The sequence below is a fragment of the Tachypleus tridentatus genome, chromosome 13 (assembly GCF_004210375.1).
Source record: "Tachypleus tridentatus isolate NWPU-2018 chromosome 13, ASM421037v1, whole genome shotgun sequence".
NCBI lineage: Eukaryota > Metazoa > Arthropoda > Merostomata > Xiphosura > Limulidae > Tachypleus > Tachypleus tridentatus.
This window is the reverse complement of record NC_134837.1, coordinates 36,382,018-36,403,879: the sequence shown is the minus strand read 5'-3', so window position 1 is coordinate 36,403,879 and position 21,862 is coordinate 36,382,018. Positions and strand designations below refer to the sequence as shown.

The window sequence follows — 21,862 nt, the reverse complement described above, 5'->3', positions numbered from 1 at the left end:
TAAACAATTAATTTCTGTTATGTATGATTTAAACTCATTGGATAAACAAATATTTCATAGACATTATATACATGTTTCACAAATACATCATTCATTACATTCGTGCTTTCACTAGTAAAGGCATCATCAGGTGCAGTTGTCTTGGTTTTCCTCAATTCTGAAAATAGAATTGAAAGAAAAAGAAGAAATATCTAAATCACCAAAATTTATTTTCTTCATGTACAAAGTGCTGTACAGTTAATCCTGCCATCAACATTTGCATCTGCGAGATTTATAAGTTTTATCTCCAGTGAAAAAGATAATGGTGAGAATGTCACTGCTTTATCATCAACTGATGCTGCAGAACATTATGAACACAACATAATACTAGAGGCACCACAGTGGACAACTGCAACAACAGTTTATACTGAAAGAAATCCAACAACTTATTGTGCATTGTGGCATCCTATTAGTAAAGAGCTACATTCTTGTAGCTCATTACTGTGATTTCAAGAATTACAAATGCATATGTAAAGCCCAGAAAAGGTATTTTTTTAGATTCTGCTTTTAAAAGTTAAATTGCATAGTGGTGAATGTGTTCATCATGAATGGTTATTATACTCACCATCAATTGTTTTAATCTACTGCTTTGTGTGTGGGGGTTATTTTCTGATACAAATTCAACTTTTTCTGCAACAAGTTTTGAAAATTGGATGCATGCAGGCAGTCAAATTTCTGAACATGAATTTGGCTTCAATCATCAAAATTGTATGCTCTTTTACTACAGTTGTCAAAACAAGAATTGGTCAAATGGACTTGGCATTAATAAACTGGTTCAATGAAAAGCAACTTTATTGGCAAAATGTTCTAAAAAGAGTTGTTGCTCTTGTGAAATTCTTTGCAACAAGAGATTTGGCATCTGTGGAAGTAATAAAACTGTAGGTTCAAAGTACAACGGCAATTGTGTGGGAACATTAGGGTTGCTGATCAAGTTTGATTAATTTTTCAAAGAGCTCATTGAAAAACGTGGGAATGCTGGTGAGGGGATGTCCTCACACCTTTCTGCAAATATTTGTGAAGAATTTATGAACATCATTTGTGATAAAGTGTCAGTTGAAATAATTTTGGAAGTAAAAAGAGTGAATTAGCATTCACTATGTATTGATCCAACTCCATATGTATCCCATGTCAATCATTTAACCTTTACAGTTTAATATGTTAAAGATCAAATTTCAGTTGAGTGATTTCTGCAACTTATCCCACTTCTTGATCATGGACCAGAATATTTAGCTGATTTTATATTAAGCTACTTGCAAGAAAAAGATGTTTCATTATCTGACTGTCATGGTCAGTATTCAGATAATGCTCCAAATATAGGTGGACAGTATTTTGGTTTGCAGGTAAGAATCAAAGAAATTAGTAAATAATTGTTTCCTGTACTGGACATTCCTTAAACCTTGTTGGAGACAGGTTTGCAGGTTTTGTCATATTTTGATTTTGTGCTATGATTATATACATTTTTTTTTACTGTATCAACTCATCATTGGTAAATGGTGGTTTCTTTTATTGACCATGCTCATAAGACTGTAAAAGAACTGTCTGGAACTCAGTAGATTGCACATGCTGTTTGTGATTACAGCTTTAAATTAAAGCTCTTTTGGGATCAAACAACGTAATTCTTTAATCAATAATACTTATGAAACAAGAGAGACAATACATGTTGCTAAAAATGTCAGTAATGAACGAGTTTGAGGTACTTTTCTTAACAGTTTTATAGAAAAATATTCTTACCTATGTTAATGAAATAAGTAAATTTCTACAAAAAGAGGATTTAAACTTGTTTCTGTCTGCATTATTCAAGCATATATGTTCAGAAATTAAGAAGCCAATTTGAAGAATATGAGTGTAAAGCAAAAACCAGATGTTCTAATAACAATTAAAGTAGCATTAGTAAATGCCCAAAAATAAAAGAAGGCGTTGTCACATAGGTTCTTTTGATGAAACTGCTGGTGATACTGTTTTTCAAGGTAATCTTAAATTCAAGGCTGAAACGTACTTACCAGTCAGTAACTCAAGCCATTGATTTCTAATTTAGAAGAATAAATTGAGGTATATAGAGAAATCAGTAATCATTTTGGATTATTCCAGGAACATAATGATATGGATTCTGCTGAAATAACTGAGAATTGTGAAAGACTTGCTTTAGTTTATAACAAAGATTTGGAAGAAGAATAAATTATATCTGAGTATCAGTAGTAACAAGCAGTACATGCCAAAGGAAGAAGAAAAATAATTTTCTAGTATTCATGAAACATTAAAGCATGGAAAACTGGAAGCAACCTTTTCAAACTTTGAAATTTCTTTACGAATATTCCTATCAATTACAATCACAAACTTAAAAGGCAAAAGATCTTTTTTGAAGATGAAACTTATTAATAGTGAACTCTGTGGTTGCATGATTCAACCAAGATTGAATACTTTCCCTTGATGTTAATTAAATCAGACATTCTTTGTGAACTTGATTTTGATGATATTATTTGTGACTTTGTGAATAAAAGAACGAGAATGAGACACACATAGAATTGTAGATAAAGAAGATGTTTATTTTTGTACTATGTGGTAGCTACTATATTCAAAAATTCAATAAAATCATACTGTATTGTTTGCATTTGTATTTTTTAAGTGTAATTTTTTTTATGAAACCCCAGTTCACACTTAGCCCTGTGTCTATACACTTTCCATTTGATTCCCTATTCAGTTTTTTTTGTTGAAATATATTTGAAATAAGCAGAAATTTAGATCAAATGTATTTTAGAAAAGTGTTTAAAAATTAGTGAAACTTTCATTAAAATGTCATAAACCAATTTATTCAGAAGGATATTATAAAAAATTATTTAGGATTTCATGACTTATCAGGTACATAATACAACTTTATTTTTCATAGATATGGTATAATACATGCTGGTGGAGCTGGTCGTTATATAGCAGACTGGATGCTGGGTGGAGAACCTCCATATGATTTGATAGAAACAGATTCTAATCGTTTTGGGAAATGGATTACACGGTATGAAAAATACTATGCTGTTTTGTAGATTATTCCAATCTTGGATACAGAAATAATTACAAAAGAATTATTCATTTTCTGTTGCACTGATTGTGAACATACTTTACATGTATACAATGTTCTTTTTGATTCGTCGTGACATGGCCAGGTGGATAAGGCACTCGACTCGTAATACGAGGGTCGCTAGTTCGAATCCATGTTACGACAAATCTTCTCGCCCTATCAGCCGTGGGGGCTTTATAATGTGATGGTCAATCCCAGTATTCACTGGTAAAAGAGTAGCCCAAGAGTTGATGGATTTATAACACTAAAATGAGGGGTTTGATTCCCCTCGGAAGACTCAGCAGATAGCTCAAAATCTAACATGATCTTCATTCTTCGCTTTTGAATCTTTTTTTTGCCATTGTAATGATATATAAGGCACAGTTTAGTCTAATTAATCTTAATTAAATTAATATGATAGCTTGTATTCTTTTTCTCTTGCATAATTGCTATATTTTTAATTTTAAATGGCTGGTCATGTGATTGTAGTAATCACAGATATGTATTTATTGAACTAATTTAAAGCTTTTGTTCTGCAGTGATTATGTCTTTGCCAAAGCCCGAGAATCTTATGGAATGAACAATGCTATTCCATATTCCAAGGAAGAACGTTGGGCTGGTCGACCTACAGTGAGAACAACAACAATGTATGAAAAACAGTTAGAGCGAGGTGCTGAAATGGGTTTTCATGCAGGTCAGAGTAACATTAATTATTTAAAAACTTCATTTTAATCACATACCTGTATATTTTTCTAAAATTAAAATAATGAAGTACAAAGTTAATCGTTTTTTATAATGTGTCTATAGTGTTATATATTAGTGATGTCGAGAAACCCACTTGTTGAGAAATTTATATGCAAAAACGGCTCGTTTGGGTTAAGAAAATATTTTACATAGAAGAGCTCTTCTATGTTCTCAAAAACGAGCCGTTTTTGCATATAAAGTGTTATATATTATTTGACCAAATTATGCCAAAATATAAAGTTTAAATAGTTTACTTGGGTTTAGACAGTAAGTGAAATGGAATATATATATTCTTTAAGTTATTTAAGAATTCATTAATTTTGAAATGTATAATGAGAATTAATTTTTTTGCTGTTTTTTTTTAACCATAAAACATATACTTCCTTCTCATGTAAAATTATAGTTGTTATAGCAAACTTTTAGTTAATATGATTTCAGTAGTATTACACTGTATAAAGTTTGTTTTAAGAGCAATTAGATTGCACTTGTAAGTATGAAAAAATTTTCAGGGTGGGAACAACCAGCTTGGTTTGCCTTACCTGGAGATGAAAATGGTTACAAACCTAGTTTTCGGCGAACAAATTGGTTTGAGCCAGTTCGAAGAGAGTGTGAGATGGTTATGAATCAAGCTGGTATTGTAGATGTGTCTCCATTTGGAAAGTTTGAAATAAAAGGAAAAGATGCTTTGAAGTTTCTTGATCAACTAGTAGCTAATAATCTTCCAAAGGTATGGAAAAAAGTTATACATTAAATACTAAATTTTATGTTATTTTTCACCTGATTTATATATATATTGATAATCTGTTCAAATCATATTGTTATGCAAGTGTTGTTGTTTTTTAAAAGCTAAAAAGTTTATTTACTTTAACAAACTTGGTAGGCAGTTGGTTTATAGTGATTTCTTTTAATGGACAGAACTGAATAACATTTGAAAAGATTTGCACTCGATTATATATGATCTGTAACTTTTGCTGTGGAGACTGTTTATGGTCCAGTTGAATGAATGGAGAAAGAACTGAAAGAAAATTCAATCTTAAGAACTGTTTGACAAATCAGATATCAGTATTTTAAGGATTTTTCTTATAAATAGTAGTGATTTTAAATAACCTCTTCACAAGTTTGCATACAAATAAACAACAAGATTACATAATGATATCATCTACAACCATGAATAGAGCTAATCTGTAAAACATGCATAACATAGTAAAAGACAAATTCTAGTATACCAAACGTTTAACCCAGATTTGCTATTAAACCATTAAAAGTTTACACTATGAAACAGTCGAATTTGTTTGTATATATATGTATAGGTGCACATCAAAATACTTCATGAATCTGTGTATGTAGAAGTAAAGAATATTAGTTTTAAATTGGATATAAATGGTTGGTAAGATACTGGGTACATTTCACTTTTTTGGTAATGATAGGTAGTAGAATAAAAAGTATTAGAGAAAAGGGTGCTCTTTGGTAAAAAGTTAAATTTTTCTCCATAATGCAATTACAGCCTTATTAACTGTTATAGGTTGGAACAACAAATATATCTCACATGCTGAGCCCTTCTGGGAAAGTTTATTCTGAGCTCACCATAACTACTCTGTCTCCTGAACATTACTTTGTGATCACAGGTTCTGGATCAGAATTTCATGATCTTAGGTAGGTAAACAGGGTAAAAATTCACAAATATTTTGGTTATATTTTTACTTACAGTATGTAATGTTTTAGTTATTTTAATTTTATGCTTTTCCAGATTGATTAATCAGTGACTGCTTTATAAAAAAATGCTTTTATTCTCTATTTTTTTTCAACCTGATGATAATGATGTGTCTAAACTTAGTTAAAACAATTACAATTTTTTAAAAAATGTGAAACCAGATATTAGATGATAAATTACACCAATATTAAATATACTAGTACTGATGTGCATATGTGTTGTGAAAAGTAAAGAAAACAAATAAGTGAATAGTCAGTTACTGTGTGCATTAGTTAAATAAATAGAATTTAGTGGTGAGCACATAATTTTCCAAACTGGAACATACACTCACTTTACATTAGACTGAAATAGGTTTTCACAAATGTACTTCAAATATATCATATTAGCTTTCAGTTCAATAACCAACTTTGGTGATACTTATTCTAATTAAAAAACATAACTTGAAACCTACTGTTCAGTTTATTAACTATCTCTTTGATTTGTTTAACAAGTAATAGTGGTCACTCTTAACCTAACTTAGCAAATGATTTCACCATTAACTTACTCTACTAACATGACTTATGTTATAAGTATTCCTATATTCAATTATGTTTGCTGTTCAGTGAAATACAGTAAATTTTATGTTGACTGGAATGACTTTTCAGTGTTGAAATGCAAAAGTTCTTATACTAGTTTTATGAAAAAAGGAACACTAATGATTTTATGGAGTGTTAGATTTCTTCCTCCCTCCCAAAAATTATTCAGAACAAAATAAAAATTAAAACAATTTTAATTGTTATATGATAACATATTAGGTGTATTCTTGTGGATGTGATTAAGGTATTTTGAAATTTTCATATAGTAGAATATATGTTTCATACATTAGATATCATTTTCAACTCTTCAACTAGGTTTAGGAAAATAATTTTCATTCAAAAAAATGTTTTGTGCATTTTTTAAATGCAGAGAGAAATATTTTGTATGATTATGGTGAATGTTACCCACAACAACATACGTGAATGTAATTAACAAATATAAGACTATGAGAACTAAGTAGAAAATTATTCTATTTTCTCTTTGATAGTATAGACTTTATAAAACTTACAGAATACTTGCAAATAGAGAAAGTTATTTCATGAATCTCAGAGGCAAAAAAATGTAACTTAGAATTCATGTTTATGGTTATGAAGATGGATGGAAGAACATGCTAGGATTTGGGGATATGATGTAACTCTCACGAATGTTACTGATGATATGGCTGCAGTAAGTATTGCTGGACCTTTATCTCGAAATGTTTTGGCTAAACTTACTAAAGAAGACCTCAGTGATGAAGCTTTCCCTTTCCTTCATGTTCGTCATTTTGATGTGGCTGGAATACCTGTGAGGGGACTTAGAATTTCCTATACAGGTATGCTAGACTATTGAATAAACATGTTAATCAATGAAACTTTTATTCATTAAATTTGAAAAATATTTTCTTGTTTTTTTCAACAGAGTTTTATTAAAGTTTAAAAATTGATAAAACATTGTTTCTAGCTTTCTAATACATATTTTACCTCCCTTTCATTGATTTCTGAACATAAGAGTAATAGTCTTAAAATAATATCTCAGTTAAGTAAAGTACTGTAATTAGATTTAAATGAATACACATGATTTGCTACAGAAAGTACAATGTCTATTTGTTCTATGCACTTAATGTTACGATTTATTTTAGAGAAACGGGCTGCATTTCTGTAAAGCTAATTAAATGTACTCATGACTTTTTAAACATACTTTATGATATAAAATTATGGCTCACCCTGTATTTGTAACTAAGATTTTCACAGCACCTCGGTACATCTTACTTCAAATTGTTGTTTTATTTCTTAACATCCAAAGTCATAAATTGTATATCTGGTGATGACTAATTTTATGTAAACACATAAGTGCAGTGCTATTTTTGCTGTACCATTACTGTCCTATCATCTATTTACTGAATAAAATATATGTATTAAAACTATAAATTTAAATACATACTACAGGTGTATGTATTTTCTTCATCCAGGACAAAAGTAAGTATTTCAACATCAACCATACCATAATAGTTATATACAATTTTTGACTAATGTATATATATTTATTTATAAAAATGTGTATGTTATCAGTGTGATTTCCTGAAATGTTCTAATATTTTTTAACTTCAGAATAACATGTACTTGTGTTTCTAATCTGTAATGTATTTTTATGAGAAAGTTGAATTAAGACTAAAATACTTTTGTTGTACCCTACACTTCTTATAATAATCCATATATAACTACATTTAATAAGAGTGTTTTGATTTTTCTTTATGTATTTCTATTTAACCAAATTTAATCTTCTTAAGCACTAAATCAGAAATGGGAAACATTAAAATGAAATGTTTACTGAAAAAAACAACCTTAATGATACAACTACTCTTAAAATGTATGTACATTGTTGTAAATAATTATGGAAGTGATAAGGAAAAGGCACATACTACAGTAAGTGAACCACTCTAAGAATACAGTCATGTGTTCATAGAATTCTTTTTTGATTGGTTGTTATCCAATTAGTCGAAGTATCACACCAGTATAAAACATATAAAAACACAGCCAGTCATACTGTAACAAGTAACTCAACAGGCACTAGCTTGTGAAAGTGAGTTTTCCCCTGGGTTCTCCTGTTTTTCCCACGTCAAATATGTGGCATTGGATTTATAAACCGAAATACCTCTTAGTTTTATAGTTTATGTAGCCAGTAGTACTGTCATCATAGATGTAACAACTTCTGTGGAACATTTCCTTATTCTGGTATATTCATGTAATATTTTCTTAATTTCTATACAGTTTCTGCATGTAATTAGTCCTGAACATCCATTAATCCTTTTATGTAGATAAATGTTACTTACATACTGCAACCTTTGTTCTGAAGTGTGAAGTTTATGTGATTTCTGTATAGACTTCGAAGAAGGTAACCTGAAAATAGATGATATAGAAATCTGTGAAAACTAACTAGGATAGCTTAACATTGTATGCAAACTATTAGTTAAAGCATGTGACCCAAGGATTTGTGGGATGTCTTATTATAGTTAGGCCTAAATATAAAGTGTAGTGTTTCTATAGTTTAGTCTCTTGTTCTTCTTAATCTTGGCTAATTTCTCCTTTATTAATTGTTTTGAGATTCAAGTATCCAGAAATTCCCTCCTAAAAACAAAAATTAAGTCAATTTAATTGCAAAGGTATTATTGGTTAGATTGAAATTGAATTGGTTTTAACCTCCTTTATTTATAAAGAAAACTTTCTTATTCATGGACATAACACATATGCAAGTAATCTATATATGTTAAATATTTACTTCTAATACTGGTATGTCTTTGTATATAATCACGGTTATCTGACATGGTGGTTATGGTACTTGACTTATTATATGCAGGTTATGGGTTTTAACTTTGACACCAAACATTTTCACACTTTTAACCATGTGAGCATTCTAATGTGATGGTCAATCCCACTTTTCAATGAAAAAAAAAAGGAATTGGGTGTAAGTGATGTTCACTAGTTGTCTTCCCTCTTTCTGTCACTTCTAAATTAGGGACAGATAGCCTTTGAGTATGTTTGTGTGATATTCAACAAACAAACAATCATAATTATATTGATTTTTGTTTTCCTGTCTTTTTAGAAACATTTTTGAACTAATAAATTAGATGTAATAAATTATTTCAGTAATAAGATACCTAACCTAATAATTTGACATCATCCAATTTTGGGGTTTCTACAAAACAAGTTAGTGGACCATTATTGGTAGGATAACCTTAGTTTTTTAAAATGTAGGTGATTATATATTTGCTTTTTATTTATTTTAAAAAAGGTATGTTAATTTTCTGAACATTCTATTTACTAAAAAGTAATATAATATTTCATCTTTTCTATCAAAATTGTATCATTTTTATCTGATGTGTATGAAAGTATATAAAAGTATCAGGTATAGGGTTATGCTATTAAAGCAAGCTGTATCTATCTATCTTTATATTTTCTTTCAAACATATTAACAGGCCCAGCATGACCAGGTGATTAAGGCACTTAACTCGTAATCTGAGGGTCGTGGGTTCAAATCCCCATCACACCAAACATGTTGCCCCTTTCAGCCGTGGGAGCATTATAATGTGACGGTCAATCTGGCTATTCATTGGTAAAGGGTAGCCCAAGAGTTGACAGTGGGTGGAGATGACTAGCTGCCTTCCCTCTAGTCTTACACTGCAAAATTAGGGACAGATAGCTCTTGTGTAGCTTTGTGCAAAATTCAAAACAAATCAAACCAAAAGTAGTAACTGCATGTTATATACATATACAATAGAAATTCAAAACAAACCAAAACAAAAGTAGTAACTGCATATTATATACATATACAGTAGAAAATTGATTTTATGCACTTTGCAGAAAGCAGGTATGTGAAATTTAATTGTACATAAGGTTGAGCAGTTCACTCTGAGAAAAAGCAGTAACAATAATGAATATTAATGGTTACAGTTATAACTCATGAAAAACAGATACCTAACAGTGAAAATAAAACATTAAAACTTATGACTAATTTAGTATGTGTTTTCTGGTTAAGAAGTTAGCACATGGGCTTACCCACAGAAGTTATAATGTTTTCAAAGGAGAGCCAAAAACTCAAGCACTTTAGAATAATTGACTATTCATCTTCAGGAAAGCACTCTAGTTTTGGGTCTCATTTAAAACATTAGTATTTATTTTGCCATGTTAATATTAAATCTTTAGATATATAAAAGAATTCCATCTGTAACACGTGTCTTAGAATTTTTGGTGACTGTATTGATAAACCCCACCAGGTATGTGCCACAGATATTGATCAATATTGCATCACATTGGAAATGGACTCTATTTTTTAGTACCAGTAAAACAATAAACCACTAGTGTCTGGTCAATTAATTAACATTTGTTGTTTGAATCTGTTAATGATGTAAATGTGTTGTCTTTATAATAATCTCCCTTATTTCTCATTTTTCTGGTAGTTTATTTTCTTAAAATAATTCAACTTATCTTGGACACATTTAAAATAATTATAATCTCTGTATTATCAAGCCAAACTATCATTATGAACTTAAATATCTTAACCCAGTATTACATTCAATGTAAAATTAACCATTTTTTAATTATTATCTCTTTTTAACGTCATTAATGACAAGCATGTTTAAATATTTCTGTGACTATATATGTGGTAATTAGAGATCAAAATTTCATTCATCATTAGGAGAGTTAGGATGGGAGTTGTATCACAGTAGGAAGGATTCTTTGCCATTGTATGAAGCTATGATTGATGCAGGAAAAGACTTTGGAGTTGGAGATTTTGGAACATATGCTATGAATTCTCTTCGTTTAGAAAAAGGGTTTCGGATGTGGGGAGCTGAAGTAGGTTCACTTGTTCTTTCATTCTTCTAAAAGTTTCAGTACAATAAAATCGAACCAGTTTGTTAAGTGTTTAAAATATGCATACCTAATTATAATAGAAATATAGTTTCTTCTTTTAGTAAAGATAAGATTTTTGTTATAGTTAACAAGTTTTCTTTCTTCACCCCACATTCTTATTATATGTTAATTGTTGTAAGTTTCTGAGATATACTACATGGCCAAAAGTAGGTGGACAGCCGACCATCACATTTATATGTGCTTGTTGAACATCTCATTCCAAAACCATGGGCATTAATATGGAGATGGTTCCCCCTTTACTGTCACAACAGTCTTCAATCTTCTGGGAAGGCTTTTCACTATATTTTGGAACATGGCTACAGGGATTTGCCCCTATTCAGCCACAGGAGCATTAGTAAGGTCAGGCGAGAAGGCTTGGCTTGCAGTCGGCATTCCAATTCATCCCAAAGGTGTTTGATGGGGTTGAGGTCAGGGCTGTGTGCAGGCCAGTTAAGTTCTTTCACACAAACCCTAGCAAACCATGTCTTTATGGACCTCATTTTGTACATTGGGCAATGTCATGCTGAAACAAAAAAAGGGCCTTCCCCAAACTGTTGCCACAAATTTAGAAGCACACAATTCTCTAGAATGTCATTGTATGTTGTAGCATTAAGATTTCTCTTCACTTGAACTAAAGAGTCTAGCCCAAATCATGAAAACAGCCCCAGATCATTATTTCTCCTCCACAAAACTTTACAGTTAGCACTATGCATTCAGGCAGGTAACATTCTCCTGACATTCGCCAAACCCAGATTTGTCCATCAGACTACCAGATAGTGAAGCATAATTCATCACTCCAGAAAATGCGTTTTCACTGCTCCAGGGTCCAATGGTGGTGTGCTTTACACCACTTCAACTGATGCTTGGCATTGCACATGGTGAGCTTAGTCTTGTGGCTGCTCAGCCACAGAAACACATTACATGAAGTTTCCAACGAACAGTTCTTGTGCTGATGTTGCTTCCAGAAGCAGTTTGGAACTCGGTAGTGAGTGTTGCAATTGTGGACAGATTATTTTTAGGAGCTTCAACACTTGGTAGTCCCATTCTGTAAGCTTGTGTGGCCTACTGCATTGTGGGTGAGCTGTTGTTGCTCCTGCACGTTTCCACTTCACAATAATAGCACTTAGAGTTAACCTGAGCAGCTCTAGCAGGGCAGACATTTGAAGAACTGACTTGTCGGAAAGGTGGCATCCTATGACAGTGCCACGTTGAAAGTCACTGAGCTCTTCAGTATGACATATTCTACTGCCAGTGTTTGTCAATTGAGAATGAATGGCTGTGTTCCTGATTTTGTGCACCTGTTAGCATTGGGTGTGGCTGAAATAGCTGAACACACTAATTAGAAGGGGAGTCCACATACTTTTGGCCATGTAGTGTACATGTGTGTGCAGAAACCAATCACTTAACTAATCACAGAATTTTCTAAGCTCTTATCTAAAAAATATTTTTGTACTGATAAAAAGTGTGAAACAAGGAAAACTTGAATAAAACACTGCAAACGAAAAAAAAAACTAATCACAGGTTGTTTTTTTTAGATGAACATGGATTCAAACCCATATGAGGCTGGTCTTGATTTCTTCATTAAACCAAATAAAGCAACTGATTTTATTGGTAAAGCAGCTATCCAAGAGATAAAAAGGAAGGGACTGAGAAGGAAGCTGGCATATCTAACAGTAGATGTAGAGGATGTTGATCCTGAAGGAAATGAAAGTGTTTGGAGCAGTGGAAGGGTACAAACATGTTATATTTATAATAATTTCCTTTTTATCTGATTGTTTTGATGGTTGAGTTTCTTAAAATAATTTACTTTTAAATCACAAACATTTTGCATACTCAACAATCTAGTAACCAGATAAGATGTGGTTGATAATGTGAGTTGACGTTCCTTCATTTTTTTTTATTAATCATTATTATGTTGTGTACTTTTTCCTCTGATGTTTACTTATGCATGACTTCAGGTCACACCCTGTACAAATTGGTTGTAACATTATTCTCACAGGAAGACAAAATAATTTGCACTTGGTAGCACTGTGGTCTGTATAACAGTAACTATGGTGAGATGATTAGGTATTTTGTCAATAGCCAATGATCATCCCAAATTAAATTGTGGCTTCATCATTTGGTAATAAATGAAGCTATAAAAATCAAGTTCACTGAAAATTAATATAATGAATGCTTGAGAAAATTTGAGTTTTGGTGTGGATATTGCTTGAAACGTATTTAGAGTTTCTTGTGTTATGAGTTCTAATTAATCAGAAAGTGTGAACTTGGTGTTTTATTAAGTAGATTTTGTGATAATTTGTAAAGTTCGTTTTTTTTTAGTGATTGTTTTCCCCCAGTGTTTTGTTTCAAGGATGTAATGTTGAATTAGAAATGTCAGTTTCAGTTGTGTATCATTTGTAAAAGCAAGCCCAACCTTTTCAAATATCACTTCACATCAGATCTGTCACCTGACTCCAGATTCACATTTTGATAATTATTGGACATGATCCTACAGGCTGGAATGTGAATAAGCCTGTAATCTTCATCACACATTATCTCCACCATTTGGTGTTTACACCTCTTTCAAAATTTTTCCTTTCTCCAGCCCACACCATATTCAACAGATGAGTTTCTCTTTTATTTCCTTATCCACTTGTAATAGTAGTCCCATGTATGTCTTGAACCAATCTGGTAGCTGTTGTTGCCCCACAAAGTATACTTACTTCTCCAAATTAGCATCAAGTTAGGGGTAGCACAAAGTGTTAAGCCCATCTGTTCTGGTTCTAATGTGTCTGCTTTTGAGATGAGGTATCCTGAAAGACTTCTAATTTGGTATATTTATATATCAATGTCTCTTCCAGACCATGCATTTCATAGAAAATGCTAGCAACAGTGAGTGCCTGCTCACTTCACTGGCTCATGCATTCTTGCTTTTCAAAGTGGGATTTATTTCAGAATAACCCATTGAATTTTATCCAGTAAATAACCCTTGTGGTGGTTAAGTTTGATCAAATCTGGGCACTTCTTCAGTGTGAATCCATCTGGCCTTTGAGAGAGTCCCATACTATGTATTGCTCCTAGCCACTGGGATGGTCAACTTGATGAGTTCCTCACTGCTTGTACAATTTCTCCAGAGAGAGAGAGTCTGAGTGAGTAGCATAATGTGGGGGAAGTAGAAAAGGGATGTTCATGTAATTGTAGTGAAGGTTGTACTGCATTGTATATCAATTTCTCAGTGGTTTTTATCAGTTTGATGAGGCAAAGTGCTCTCCTTGGAAGGCAGGAAGGACTTTTGTCTCTATTTCTGTATATATGGTGAACAAGCTGTACAACAGAACTTGTAACAAACCATACAGTCTTTTGGTACTAATCCACACTGCACCTCATGCCCATTTTACCTGTCATGTGCAAATGCTCAGTTGATTGTGTATTTTTCTGCCCATTCTCATGATACATTGACTCATGTTGCCTTCCTCCTTTTCTGCTTCCTTTTGTGCAAAGATTATTCCCTGTCTGAGAAGGTGTTCTCTCATGAGTTTTCCCTCTAGTAAAGCATACTATGTGGTGTCATGCTCCATGGACATTCTTTTCCTGACACCTTCTCTGAAGAGAGCTTATCTATGTTTCATCTATGTAGAGAGATAAATGGATTACTTTGGAAGTTAACATTTTAATTACCCGAAAATGTATTTATGATAGATATTTACCTGCATGCACAACTTATGATCCTTTCTCTCCATTATTGATGCACATTATTCATGTCTTGTATAAGAATGAAGTTGTTGATTTTGAGTGCAAGTGTTTTTATGGATCTATTCCCCATGCAGAATGTGTCACTCTCCTATTGGTGTAAGATGATTACTTCATGTACTAGTGCAGTTCTTATCAAAATACATGGATTGGGTTTAAGGCTAGTGGAGTGTGTAAAATCTCAAAAGCAGATGGGCGAGGTATAGCTATTGCATGCAGAGAGGTAAGTATGTATTGAAATACATTTTCGGGTAAAAAGTATTTTAACATTCATATACACCTTTTGTACAATAGTTTGACAAATAACTGAATCAGTCTCAACTTCTGAAAGAATGTTTACTGAGTAAGACCTCAGAAATCATTTGTTTATATTTTTCAGTTACATACTTTTCTCTTACCTACCACATCATCTGTATTTGACTATATTTATAAATCACATAATCTTGTTCAAGTTATAGTTTAATGAAGTTTTGTTCAGATACTATTCTTGGCATTTTTGTTCTAGGTTGTAGGATACACTACTTCAGGAGCTTATGGATGCACTGTGGGAAGAAGTATAGCATTTGCTTATTTACCATTGTTCCTAACATATCCTGGCCTGACCGTTCGGGTAGAGCTTCAGGGAAAACTTCAGAATGCCACTGTCCTAAAAGGACCTCCTGTTGATGTTGAATCAATACGTAGGCGCAAAGAAGCGAAAGCTACAGCTTCTTCATAAAGATGTCCAATTGGAACATGTTTGATGCCATTTCCAGTAGACTTACTACTGGTGATTAAAAATTATTAAAACTGAAATCAGTTAAGAATAGAATTTTATTTTTGGTATGTATATATAGTTTTTGTTGTTATTTTTCAACAGTCTGTTGTTAAATAAAATAAACTATAAACTTGTAACTTATACACATTACAACTTGTACCAAAATTTTTGTATACTGCATCTTTAACAAAATATGAGCAAACTATCAAGAGTTATTTTTTGAGAATTTGTTTATAAAATGTGTGTATATATATATATATCATATATGAAATCAAATAATCTCTATATATAAATTTGGTATTTGAAAATGTTAAAGAAAAAATATTTTGGTGCTGGAAGTTTCTTACATGTGAAACAAGTTTTCTACCAAACTCTTCTTGAGGTTCTTTCTCACATCTCAGTTTTTAAACAGCACCTTGAATTTCTGCATGTAGGAAATGGGCTTTTCATTTCACACTTGGTGTATATAAATAAATAAATATATATATATATACACATTTAGATATGTGTTTGGTTGTTAATAAATGATTTTGTGTTTTGTTTGTTGTGGATGTGGAATAACTCCCAACATTTATAATTGTTCCCTTAACAGTTATTTTTTAAAACTTGGCTAATTGAGTATTGAATTAATTTACATAAACTTCATTATTTAAAAAAAAAGATTTAAATATAACTTAATGTAAAACATGGGGAAGACCAGAAGAACATATACTTGTTTCAAAGCATATGTTGTACACACATTTACAGTCAAAGAACTGATGCAATTTAGAAACTAAACTGAAAACCTTCATTAGAATTGTAGCATTATTATCACACAATTAAAAAACACATGCTAGTTTCCTATAGTCTACAATGTGTGTAAAATCTCCAAAAATATATTTTTGTTTAAAGCACAGCTTATATATATAGTACTTATATTACAAATTAGGTTAACCATGCATGCTGCTCCAGTGATTAAGTTTTGCTTGTTGAATAGATAAGTAAACTAGGGGAGCACCTAACATAGTTAAACGGTTAGAGTGCTTGCCTTGCAATCCGAGAATTGCGGGTTTGTATCCCCATCCCACCATGCTTGTCTTTTTAGGCATATGGTTACTTTAATGTGATGGTCAATCCCACTATTTGTTGGTAAAAGTGTTGTCTTTTTATTCCTTAGCAACTTTCCTCTTCCCATGATTTTTCCCCAGTTATCCTGACCAGTTTGGTTCAACATTTGATACTGTTGGCCTCTTCCTTCTCATTTTCCTTCCAATTTTGATTTCTTCACATTTCCTTGCATCAGTTCCATAACCTTACATCTCATCTTTGTTGGTCATTGGAGGAGATTCTCTGATTGTGCACGTGGACATTCATCTTCTACTATGTATACCATTGCTGTTTCTACTTTCTCAAGGTATTGGCTATAGCTATTCTACAGACTTTGATGCAGCTGTAACACAAGAGTAATACTTTATTTTCTTTCAGGGGACTCTGCATCATTTTCCTTTCAAATCTTGCTGTGTGGTGAGTGGTATTTGACCAGGTATTCTGTCTGTATGTAGAATGAGTTCCACTTAGATGGCTTATAACCATTTGCAGACATCTTGTGGTTAAATCTGCACTGTAAGCTGTGGTAATTTTATACTTTTTCCATGTCTATGTACATTCACTCATGAGAAGAGGTGTTTCACTAAAGTGTAAATTCTTTGTAATAACTGTGTCATGAAATGCCCGTTCTAGACCATACCACTTGTGGACAGCATGGGTAAGGCAGAAGAAGGCACTGACCATGCTTATAATTAATATATCAGTGTGGTATTCCTTTAAATCTAGGGTTTTGTGTCATCCATTGCACTGTCTTGAGTCCTGCAGTTACTCTGGACTCTCCAGTGCACTTCAAACTACCAGAATGGATAAACAGAGAAGCATCCTGCTTGATGAGTTCCACAAGCTGTGGCTATAAACACTCAATTCAGAGTAGGATGGTGGTGCTCTGCCAGTGTAGATGGAGTTACAAGATTTTCTGGATGAGGAATTTACATATTCCATTGTCATCAGTCTAAAATATTTTCATACAGTATATTTGTATAGTATACACTAAACAACGAAAATACAAGTTTGATGTGGAGAAAAAATTATTCACAACTTAGAGGGAGAGAAAATAAATTTTACAAAAATTGAGAGTACAATTTAATAATGAATAAAATATCACAGACTAAAAATATTTCAAAATTCATATTACTTCTTATCATTACTTTCTTAAGCGAACAGAGTATTTTTGTTAGAAAACAAATTGAGAATGTTGCAAAAGAATTTTAACCACAATTGGTTTTTCAAATGTTTCCAAATTTGCAATTTATTTATTAGACGCTTAGCATATAGAATTCCATCAATTTTTACCTTCAGATTTTGCCCTCAAATGACAGGATTCGTGGATATTGAATAAGATTTGTCAAGTCATTTATAGGCTGCTATATTTGCTGTAGGTTTTAGTAGATTTCAAGAACTATTTCAGAATTTCGTTAATTTCGATAATAATGTTACAAAATAAAAGCAATATTTATGTAGATGCAACAGAATAAAAAAACAGCAAATCTTTGTGATTATACTTAGAAACGAAAGTGAAATATGTAGCAAGTCCACATATGAGTGAGTGTGATGTGTTTGGGTAGAACTGGTTTCTCCTAAGAATGACAAGATAGGTTCGCTGAATAACAATAATTTTTTTAAGATAATAACCATGTAATAATTCGTCTCTGATTTTGCGATAAATAAAGAGTAAAAGACTGAATACAAATGTACAATCACAATAAAAATAATAAGATAATATTCTAGAATAGTGTTTTTCAAACTGAAGTTCCAAGGGCCCTTGAATCAAATTCGAAATTTAATACAAATGTTTTAAGAACATTATTTATAAAAAAAATAATTAAATATATATCAAAGAGGCCCTAGTCGCGGGTTCAAATTTCCGTCACACCAAACATGCTCCCCCTTCAGCCGTGGGGGCGTTATAATGTGACGGTCAATCCCACTATTCTTGGGTAAAAGAGTTGTCCAAGAGTTGGCGGTGGTTTGTGATGACTAGCTGCCTTACCTCTAATCTTACACTGCTAAATTAGAGACGGTTAGCGCAGATAGCTCTCGTGTTGCTTTGCGCGAAATTCAAATCAAACAAATATGTCAATGAAAAAACATTTTATTATGAAATACAGTTTTAGACGTACACAGATTTTTTCTAAGCAAAAACATCGAAAAGTTTAGAAGTTCCCGTAAAATGTAAATTGAAAGGGGACCACAGGTTATTAAACTTTGTGAATCGTTGTTCTATATTATATAAATTTCACTTTATTTAAATTCTTAAAGTTAAACATACCCAGAGTGACTAGTGCTATTCATGTGAGCGCTGTTTATATGAAACAGTAGAAAAATAAGTGTTTATCTTCACATACTACAGGTCCCTCGCTTGTACAGCGGTAATCCTGCGGATTTACAACGCTCAAATCAGGGGTTCGATTTCCCTCGGTGGGTCGACATATAGCCCGATGTGGCTTTGCGATAAGAAAACACACACACATACTACAGATGACCTTACAGTTAGCTATCTTTACGAATGTGAAAACACGATAGTACTATGCGTGAACGACATGGAACAATTGGTAGCTACAGCAAAATCAGCTTGTTTGGACAATGTGGTACATGCAAACTGCACAAGTAACATTTTCTAAATTAATAGAAAGAGCTAGTAAACATGTTACGATTATATACTACATATTAACATAAAAGTATTTTTGTGTACAATTGCCTTAAAATATTATATATGCTTCAATCATTTGTCTCTAAATGCACTGCCGAAAGTCTGATGTTGTATGACACTTTTAACATGTATAAATATTCCCTGGAGGTAGAACCAATTAGAAACGGCCCAGCAATCTGAAAAGGGTGGTATATATAAGATAACAGCAGAGTTTTAAAAGTAAATTTGCATTTTATGGATTAATATATGACAGTGACTGTAGTTTGTTACTCAATTTATAAAAACAAGGACAGAATTTAGAAGCTGTTTTAGTCTCTTCTCCCAGAATCTAAAGCTAGAGATTGATGAATATCGGTTTCATCAGTCACAACTCAAGAAGAATTAACCACACAGTTTATAATGAATTGTCAGAAGATCACAATAGTTTTTGGAAGGATCAGGACACGTGAGAGAGCATTTTTGGCCTTATGATGTAAGGTTATAAAAAATAAATCCGTGAAAGTGCAAATCGATATTTACGTATGCTTTGTATACTTTATAAGGTTAATTTATAGGGAATTAATGAAAATCCTGTAGCAGATGTAGTAGATCAAGCATATATTAAAATATAAAAAAAAACCTCAGTCAGGAAACAATAGTTGGAATGAATGAAGTAGAACCATAGCAATCTGTTTGTAGTTAACAGAGATGTGCAAGAAAGGTGTGTTTGTCACTGACATTATACAATAAGAGTAAAATATGCAAAGGTTTGATAACAGAGAGAAAGACTATGAAAAACTCAGAATAAATGTTAAACAACTAAGACATTAGTAATCTCCCAACCTTAAAACCTTTCCAGAATATGGGTCAAAAGTAGACGGTAAAGAAATGGAAATGATAAAAGCGTTTACTTGGGGACAGTGACGGATTTAAGGTTGTGTGGGCCTAGGGGCTAATCATTGTTTTGGGCTCTACATCCCGTGTAATTTTACATAGAAAAGATAATCAATGGGTCCCCATTAAGACCATGGGCTATCTAGGTCCTACCTAAATACGTCACTGCTTGAGGACGAATATAATTAATGTTGAATAGCGTGGAAAATTAATAAAGCAGAGGACAATGACGGTGAGAAAAGCGCTTCTTAGTTTTAAAGAATTGCTCAGAAAAATATCAAACCAGAAGAAAAAACTTTAAAAAATGTTGCATGTGGTTAGTTTTACTGCAGGAGTAGAAATTTAAGCCTTGCTTACTGAAACAAAATGAGTTTGAAGCATTTTAAGTGTGGTTTTATAGACGAATACTGAAGATCGATAGTAAATAAAAAATAAAAACGAACGAGGAAGTAAAGAAGCAAAACCAACCGCTGGATATACGTGTAAATCAGAAGATATTTAACTTATGGCACGTAATTAGATCTGTGCTAAAATTGTAATATATTATGATGGATAAAATAGAAGGAAGAAAGGTGAGAGAAAGTTATGGATTCATCTGGTGACTATGAGAAACTTACGTAATCACGCGTGTTTTCTTATAGCAAAACCACATCGGGTTACCTGCTGTCTCCAAAGAAGGAAATCGAGCCCCTGAGTTTAGCAGATCCAAAGACTTACCGCTGTCTTTTACTAATGATTTTTTTTTAAATGTTGTCAGAAACTTTTTAGAGTATATATATATTATATCCAACAAGTCATATATATCTATGGCTTGTTGGATATAAATGCAAACAATAAATGAACAGCACGCACTTCATTTGTTTTAAAAATGTTTACTTAAAAGAAGTTAAAGTACATATAAAAAATTCATATAAAACATATATAAAATATAATACGAAATTATCGTTGTATCTTAAACATTGCAAACTTCTCTTCTTCGTATTAAGGCCCCACATAGCCAGGTGATTAAGGCATTCGACTCGTAATCGGAGGGTCGCAACTTCGAATCCATAAATACCCGCTTTTTTCCCTCTAGTCTTACACTGCTAAATTAGGGACGGCTAGCGTAGATAGCCCTCGAGTAGCTTTGCGCGAAATTAAAAAAAACAAACAAACTTATTTGTCAAATGTCACGCAAAGCTGTTCGAGGGTTATCTGCATTAGCTCTACCAGTGTGATGAACTATGAAGAAGGCCGCTGGTCAAACCCATCGACTGTCATCTTTTGGGTTGCTCTATAACAACGAATAATAAAATTGATTGCTGTATTATAATATGCTCACCTTTATGAATAAATACATTTATAACAAAATTTTATTTATTTTAATGCAAAGTAAAACTAGTTTTTAAATGTATGATTACATTCGCAAATGGGGTTAAAAATAGCTAACCCTAGTATTAACGATTTAACTAACCACTATAAGCTGCTTTGCCATCCCCATCATTTTTTCATTTATCTTGTTATTCACATTAAACAATAAAAATTCACCAAACTGATTTTACCAGAAATAAAAGTAAGAAAAATATTCGAACTTTATGAAACCGTGTTTAACCACTCGCAGTTTGTCAGTCATTTAACTGCATTAAAAAGTGCTTCATTTAAAGGACGCTTAACACTGCAATTTATGCTGCTGTAAAACTTCAGTAAAATATGCTTACGGCACGAATCATGAGATGAATTAATCACTCCGTAGGTTTTCACACAGTATGAGAAATGCGCTACA

General features: G+C 32.3%; 1 protein-coding gene across 8 annotated transcripts in view; it reads left to right on the top strand.

Annotated features, from left to right (window-relative positions):
- LOC143237744 (dimethylglycine dehydrogenase, mitochondrial-like) overlaps positions 1-16,030 on the top strand; it is a 43,848-nt gene extending 27,818 nt beyond the window's left edge. For all 8 annotated transcript variants that reach the window (XM_076477299.1, XM_076477296.1, XM_076477297.1 and 5 more), the window contains 8 exons: positions 2,924-3,043; positions 3,625-3,779; positions 4,339-4,556; positions 5,352-5,482; positions 6,710-6,927; positions 10,788-10,945; positions 12,538-12,732; positions 15,240-16,030. In XM_076477299.1, coding sequence (XP_076333414.1) covers positions 2,924-3,043; positions 3,625-3,779; positions 4,339-4,556; positions 5,352-5,482; positions 6,710-6,927; positions 10,788-10,945; positions 12,538-12,732; positions 15,240-15,452 — 1,408 coding nt within the window. In that variant the 3' untranslated portion in view covers positions 15,453-16,030. The remainder of the gene's footprint in view (positions 1-2,923; positions 3,044-3,624; positions 3,780-4,338; positions 4,557-5,351; positions 5,483-6,709; positions 6,928-10,787; positions 10,946-12,537; positions 12,733-15,239) is intronic.
- The last annotated feature ends 5,832 nt before the right edge of the window (positions 16,031-21,862 follow it).